Genomic DNA, 7,634 nt, shown 5'->3' on the forward strand with positions numbered 1-7,634 from the left:
AATATTTGGGTTGAACTGTTCTGGAACAGTGTTGTAAATACAACTTAACCACTGATTTCTAGTCGTGTCCATTTTTCGGAAAGGCCCAACAAAGTAGTTTCACTTTCCCAACGAAACACAGCATCACACACGGCGGCCTAGAGTGAGGAACGGCCGGAGGGCTAGAGTGAGCAGAGGCAGCGGATTCGACAAAGGAGCGTTCGAAGGGCTTGCGGCAACCACATGTGACGACCCCGGGCTGGACTTCGGCCGCTTCGGCCATGGTGAAAGCCGATCCGGCGATCCACAGCGCGAAGTTGTAGTATTTCCTCAGCGACCAGCACGGATCAGCTCTAGGCATGACGAAGCAGATATCATCCTCTTTTGGAAGACCAAACAAAGTAGTTTCACTTTCACAATGAAACACACAGCGGCTTGACGACATGGCGGCGGCAACAATACTACAGCGAGAATAAAAGTTATGCCTTTAACATTTTGGAGGCGTTATGCAAATCTTCTCACATCGTGACGTAGACATGTGAGGGCGTGTTAGAATGAGCCGTTTTAGGTAGGCGAGGTTGACCTACCTACCTAAAGAATATCTCTTTGGATTTGAGACTTCAGTCTTTGCAACTTTACAGATCTTCTTTATGCACCAAGAGCTTGTAACACCCCAAAGAGAAAGGAAAATTTGAAATTGCATCATATGACCCCTTTAAGTACACCTTGTACGTTTTGTCTTTTTGTCTGATTTTAAATACTTTTTTCCTTCAAATCAAAGTTTGTAATATGATTTACCTTGTAGCTGACTGGATTGGCTCATGGCTTTTATAATTCTTTAACGAGGATGGTTTTAAAATCCCTATGTAGTTTAGGTTTGATGATATATTAACATCATACAGTAACAGTTAATGAGCCAGTAATGAACTAAAATATACAGGCATCAAATTTTATAATATATTACTGTTCACACACTTACCTGTCATAAAACAGTTTATTTCTATAAATGACAGCAATCAGAGACACTCAATTTATGCCTCTCTATTTATTTATTTTAAGGATGAACGCCCGATGTTGTATACCGTGACATGTAAAACTAATCTTGAAATCAGAAATGTCAAATATAATATATATTTTTTTTGTCTATTGACGGGTTTTATTATTTTCTTACCTCTTACGTTTAATTGGCTGATAAATCAAATACACTACTGGACAATAAACCAATAATTTGTATTAAAGTATGAATACTGCATGAGTGTTTACTCCTCGGTCCTGACCGCATTACTGTCTTTATTGGGTGTTTTTAGGGAATATTCACATGCGATTGGATTAGCTACTCATGTGCTGGACTGTCATGATTTGACTAATGCAGGACACTAATGAATGATGCGCATCAAGGGGTTTAGAAGTGTACGCAATGCCGAGTATTTTAAGGCAATCATTTTCAGTACTGATAACTTTAGTTCAAGCACTGGTTCATCAAGCACTTGCACAGACAAACCTGACAACATAAGTAGAAAATGTGTGCACATAAAGCAGAATATATAGTTTTAAGGGTATTTTGTTTACTTTGCTGTTTAAGTATTAGATGCTGTAATGAACACAGCCAAATTCACTAACTATACCTATCCTGCCTGTGGCAGCCTAGTACTTTTTAAAACCTGATTTTGTTTTCTAATGGCCAGATAAAAGCCGGGGCACGGGGCCAGTCAGAATAGAGCTGCAAGTTTGTTCCCCATTACTTACTTAACACTGAGTCTATATCAGTGTGTGTAGAATTTGCATCGCTGAAGGGATTCAGCTCCTTTTTTTTTTAGTAGTCTGTTCTTATTATTAATCTCTGTGTTTTGGATTATTTGCTTTGTCTTTTAAAAATAAACTGTATATTTGAAAGTGTATATGGATAAGTGTTACAAAAAAGGATATTAATTTATCACTTCACGCATTTAATTCAAGTAGTGCAGTTATGATAAATCTTTTGCATTTAAAAAAAAAAATCCTAGTTTCTGTAAAAACCTTGTTAGTCCAATTAAGAAAAATGTTAAAACCAGATTTTTGTTTCCAGTTTCTGTAAAGTAGATTTGTGTTTTCGGTATCTTCCACCAGGGGTTAGCGGGGTCATGCTAGCTACCCAAGCCTTGACCCAAAACCATGGCTGATGTTACGTCTGAATCATTTGTCACATGAAAAATAGATATTAATCATATTGCGTTGTGGGATACAGCACCCCAGTGTTGTTTGCTCAGTTGTATTCTGTACATTTTGGCATGTAGATTATCAAAGTCATGTAGTCCATGCATATATTAAATGTATATGCTATGCACAGTACAGATGCTGTACACTGGAGAGAGGGAGTACAGCAGAATGCTACTATTCTGAATACAGCCTTAGACCAAACACTCAAGAAAACTGGTTTGTTTGCTTAGATTTCCATCTAGTGGTAAGATCCACCATCAACAACAAAAAAAAGTGGTGAAGTCCTGTTTTTTTCATTTGCTATTTTTACACGAATAAGGGAATAATATCTGATATATTGAGAATATATAACACTGTAGAGATCAGGGTATGTTGCAACCCTTTAAAACCTTACATTTTGCTGCTGCTGCTTTTTGTAGCACCCAGTCTAGGACAGTTTGTTAACGTTCAAATTCTTTTTAATAAAAATGTGAATTTGGATTTTAAAGTTTGCATTCAGTGATGCTCACAGAACTTGACATAGACTTTGATGTTGTAGTTTGTTTGTGTGGTGCAATGACCTCTGAGCTATTTCTCACAGTAAGTGCAAGAAGAGCATTAAAGGGTGACCTCATATGACTTGTGTATGGTGTAGAATATTATTGGAAACTTTTTTTAGCAGGATGTTATAGTAGTGCTTTCCTTTATATACAAGCAGATGTTTTCAATCATACAAATTAACTCAAATTTTTAAACGAAATATGAGAAACATGAGAATGGAGAGTTTCTATTTTTAATTTTAAGATATGAAACTAAGTTGATGACTCTAAATGGGTCTGTAACTCCGTATGACATCCAGCTTTCCTGAGAGAGTCAGGATATCTTCATAGCTGTGAGGTCTCTAGGAGCATTTATGATTCATCAGAGCACACTGTGCAAATTATAGATTTATGGGATTGTCTTTGCTGTACATTAGAGGATTGATTCGATTGCGCAGTATCACATCTTTTCTCAATCTGCAGCTGACTGTCTTTAGAGTAATTCCCACTCAGATCTACAGCTGTTTTACGCCCAGCAGAAAACCTAATAAATCACCCAATGAGAATGTAAATCTAAAATTAACCCTGCCCACTGGGTTTCTCTGTGGCCAGATTCTTTAAAGGGGAGGCGTCCTAACTTGTCCACGTATTTTGAGGGGTGTGTCTGTATTCACTGACTTCAGGGCATCCAGCCCCACTATCTCAGCTGTCAGACTTTGGTCATGGACCATGAAAAACACTGATTTCACGGACGCCACATACCAGCGGTGATGAGACTGTTTAGTTTGAAAAAGACTAAAGGATCCCACATTCTTGCCTCTGTCATGCTCTGAGTGCACAAGTGAAATCTGATGCATATTTGTCTGTCACAAAGCCTGAATATAGTGAAGGATGACTTGGCACATTTCAAAGATTTTCCCCAGACATACATTACCATCCAAAAGAGGCTTATGACAGGAAATCCATTTTTGTATGAGTGTAGGCCTATTTGGGAAATGCAGAATACTGTCAACAAGAAGAAATTGAGACAAATACTAAAAACGTATTTTGTTGCAAACTTGAATTATAAGCTTGGATATCTCATAATGCTTTGCTTTAGAATTAGATGATGTAACTGGGGTTAGATGTTAGTCACTTTTTATTCTAGTGAATATTTTTCAGGTTTATTTATACGTTTATTTTAAAGCCATTTTAGCTTTTGAATAATTTCACAGACGATGATGAAAACCTTTTGTGATAACTTTACACTACTTGTGGGGTAAGTTGTCACAGTGGAAAGTTTGTTATAAGCTTTGGGGCCACATTTACAGCAAAAAGTACAATGCTTACTATTAAACATTTAGTTTTTGCCAAAAGGAATTATAATTTGTATAATATTACATCTGTAAAATGTGGCAACTTACTTGCCCCAACCTAACATTTCTGAAAAATATCTTTGTCATGGTTCAGTCTTTGTTAAAAAGACCGTCAATAGAATTGTATCATATTTATTTACGCACTTGGAATGAAATTCATACTTTTATGCAGCAAGGATGCTTTAAATTGATCAAAAGCGAAAGTTTTACATTATTTGAAATTGTTCTTTTGATGTTGAATATTTTTCAGGTTTATTTATACGTTTATTTTAAAGCCATTTTCTTGTACATAGCTTTTGAATAATTTCACAGACGATGATGAAAACCTTTTGTGATAACTTTACACTACTTGCGGGGTAAGTTGTCACAGTGGAAAGTTTGTTATAAGCTTTGGGGCCACATTTACAGCAAAAAGTACAATGCTTACTATTAAACATTTAGTTTTTGCCAAAAGGAATTATAATTTATAATTTGTATAATATTACATCTGTAAAATGTGGCAACTTACTTGCCCCAACCTAACATTTCTGAAAAATATCTTTGTCATGGTTCAGTCTTTGTTAAAAAGACCGTCAATAGAATTGTATCATATTTATTTACGCACTTGGAATGAAATTCATACTTTTATGCAGCAAGGATGCTTTAAATTGATCAAAAGCGAAAGTTTTACATTATTTGAAATTGTTCTTTTGATGTTATTTTGAGCTTCCTATTAATCAAAGAACACTGGTCCTAAAAAAAAAAAAAATCAGTTTCCAAAAATATTTAGCAGCACGACTTTTTACGCCGTTGATAAGAAATGTTTCTTGAGCAGCAAATCAGCATATTAGAATAATTTCTGAATGATAATGCGACTATGAAGACTGGAGTAATGATGCTGAAAATTCAGCTTTGCCATCACAAGAATAAATTAAAATATACTCCGATGGGAAACGGTTATTTGAAATAATATTTCACAGTATTTTTTAAAAATGCATTTTGATAAATGCTAGGGATGAGGGAAGGCAACCATTGCATTTTAATCTCAATCCAAACAAAGATGCAGCATACATTCAGCATGAGCAGTTTTTTATTTAAATTAGATTTTATCATTTGAAGCAAAAACCAAATGGTTTGACTTTAGCTTTGTGAAATTATGCTACATAAAACATCCGCACGAAACAGAAACAGCAGACGCACTGCATGAGAACGCAGATTCACTGTCTGACAGCAGGTGGTGCTTATGGAACAGCAGCGATACAGCACTTCCCCGGTTACCGCTGTAAACAAAGCAGCGTTGCGCTTATAAACACTACCCCCAACTGTATCGCGATTCGTTGAACATCTCAACTAACTTGAATTGTCACATTTTTATCGATTTTCAACTGGCGCGGGGTGCATCGTTACATCCCTATTAAATGCAGCCTGGTAAGCGTAAAGTTAACAAACTTTACTGACCCCAAGGTTTTGAACAATAGTGTTACATATGATTTTCAATGTTTAAGTAATGTATTTAGAAATATAACATTTGGCATTTACTAACAAATGAGGCTATCCCTTTTTTAGTGAATATGAAATCGGTTCCCAACATATGACAGGCAGAAAGTAAGCAAATACTTCTTCATACTCTGTTAACAAACGTTTTTATGTGAAATATTTATCCTGAAAAGTGTCTTGTTTAGAATAAATGCCACCAAGTTAGATATTTCTTTTCTTCTAATTCAAAGACATTCACAAATTTTTAGTGTGGCTGAAGTATCCATACTCTTTTTGAGGCCACTGTATGCACACAGGAATTTTTCTAACTAGCCGACTGAGAGAGTGAAGAGGAGGAGGAGAAAGGGATTAGTGTTTCAAGTCCTGCCCTCTGTTCTGTTTCTCCTCCTGCTCTCTGCTTGGAAAGAGGGGGAGGGAGACACAACTCAACAGTTACCACAGGAAACGGAAGAGACCAACAGACAGAAGTCATTTCAAAACCCCGGGGCCGTGCAGAACATTTACTTGGTGTGCGTTTGCAGGGTTCTCCTCCTCCAAAACCGTTATCAGCCACTCCTTACCTCTCCTGCTGGCTCTTTCTTCTCCTCGTTTCTCTGTTTGTGGCAAACAGCCCCCACCCTGAACATCAGGAGAAGTCTTCAACAAAAAGAGGAGATGCCTCCTCAGCCACAGGTGAAGAGAAGTTTCCCGGAATTCCTCAAGAGCTTTATCGGGATTGTACGGGTCCTCCAGATCCTGCTGGGAGCCGGACTTTGGGTCACCATCGCAGCCAACAAGTATGAAGGCTCCATTCACTATGTGCTGTTTGTGGCCGTGCTTTTCTGGCTCCTCACGTTAGCCATCTTCATCCTCACTCTTCTGGACAAGCAAGACCTCGTTCCCATCGTCGGAGGAGAACGGTGGTTGTTAAGCAACGCCATCCACGACGTTGCTGCCACACTGCTGTATCTGTCCACCATTGGGATCATGATCTACAAAACCCAAAAGAACTCCTACTGCAACCTGGATGTCTACAAACATCACTGCTTGTACAAGGTCTACCTCACTGCCTCCGTCTTCGCCTGCCTCACCGCCGGCGTCTATCTGTTCTCTGCCGTCTACTGCAGCTGCAGGAAATGTCGAGGTGAGCAGACGGTTGTATGAAAATCGACTGCATCCCTCACACCCTGCAACAGCGAGACCTTTTGGCAAGCTTTTTGCAGACTTATAAATCTTTTTTTCTTTTTAATCAAAGCAGAGGGTTGGTCCTCTTGTCTCAGGCTTTCAGGTTTGTTTGTTGCTTTTTATACAGTAATTTATAGAGCTTTTGTACTGCAGTCACACTTAAGTCTATTTTACACTTGTTTGTATGTTGCTGGAGCTCTCTATATAAGTATTTTATTTTTTGTATTGTGTAACTGACAACTCAAAGAGCAGTTTGTTGCTTGATTGCTTTTTTTTTTTAATCTTTTGATATGACATTGAGCGATTAAACAAGGCTCTGCTTCATGTCAGTGTGTTCATCAAACGTGTGCGTGACTGTTTGACAATCCTACAATGAATGGCACCGCATCAAAGATCTTCACTTCTTCAGCTTTTAAAGAGGGAAAATATTTAATGCAGACAATCACGTTTTAGAATTAAGTGTAATATGTGGCTATTAGCAAACTGTTAAGAAAGAAATAAAGTACATGCAACTTCATTTGTGTTTTATGATGCTTCAATAAATGGCTTCCTAATTTGCTTTGGTAAACTTAGGAATAGAGGCTGTAATACACCAGCCAGACCAAAATATAATGTACTCTTGTGTTGGTCGTGGATCATTTACGAAGAACAGAGATGTTGGGACAGCTGCCTATGACCGTTTTTTTATGCAGTCATGAGTTTTAGGAGGAATACAGTGCAAGTCCAAACCACAAATTGTGTGTGAATGTGTTCCTACATTTCAGAATGTTATGTCATGACTCCTGAGAAATCATGAGCTGGGCACATTTCTGCTAAATACAGTTCTTCATATAATTAAATGGTACCGGTCAAAAGTTTGAAATAATTAAGATTTAAAAAAAAAAATGTTTTTGAAAAGTTTCGTGTTCACCAGTGCTCTATTTACTGGATGAAAAATACAGTAAAA

At 37.5% G+C, this 7,634-nt stretch overlaps 1 protein-coding gene across 1 annotated transcript; it reads left to right on the forward strand.

Moving 5' to 3' along the window:
- The first annotated feature begins 4,904 nt into the window (after nucleotides 1-4,904).
- Nucleotides 4,905-7,193, forward strand: LOC107564681 (MARVEL domain containing 1). Its single transcript, XM_016249815.1, has 2 exons — nucleotides 4,905-4,916; nucleotides 5,837-7,193. The coding sequence occupies exons 1-2, from the start codon at nucleotides 4,905-4,907 to the stop codon at nucleotides 6,665-6,667; spliced, it is 843 nt and encodes a 280-aa protein (XP_016105301.1). The 3' UTR covers nucleotides 6,668-7,193.
- The last annotated feature ends 441 nt before the right edge of the window (nucleotides 7,194-7,634 follow it).

This window comes from Sinocyclocheilus grahami, unplaced genomic scaffold, assembly GCF_001515645.1.
Source record: "Sinocyclocheilus grahami isolate Dianchi unplaced genomic scaffold, SAMN03320097.WGS_v1.1 scaffold955.1, whole genome shotgun sequence".
In the NCBI taxonomy this organism is placed as follows: domain Eukaryota; kingdom Metazoa; phylum Chordata; class Actinopteri; order Cypriniformes; family Cyprinidae; genus Sinocyclocheilus; species Sinocyclocheilus grahami.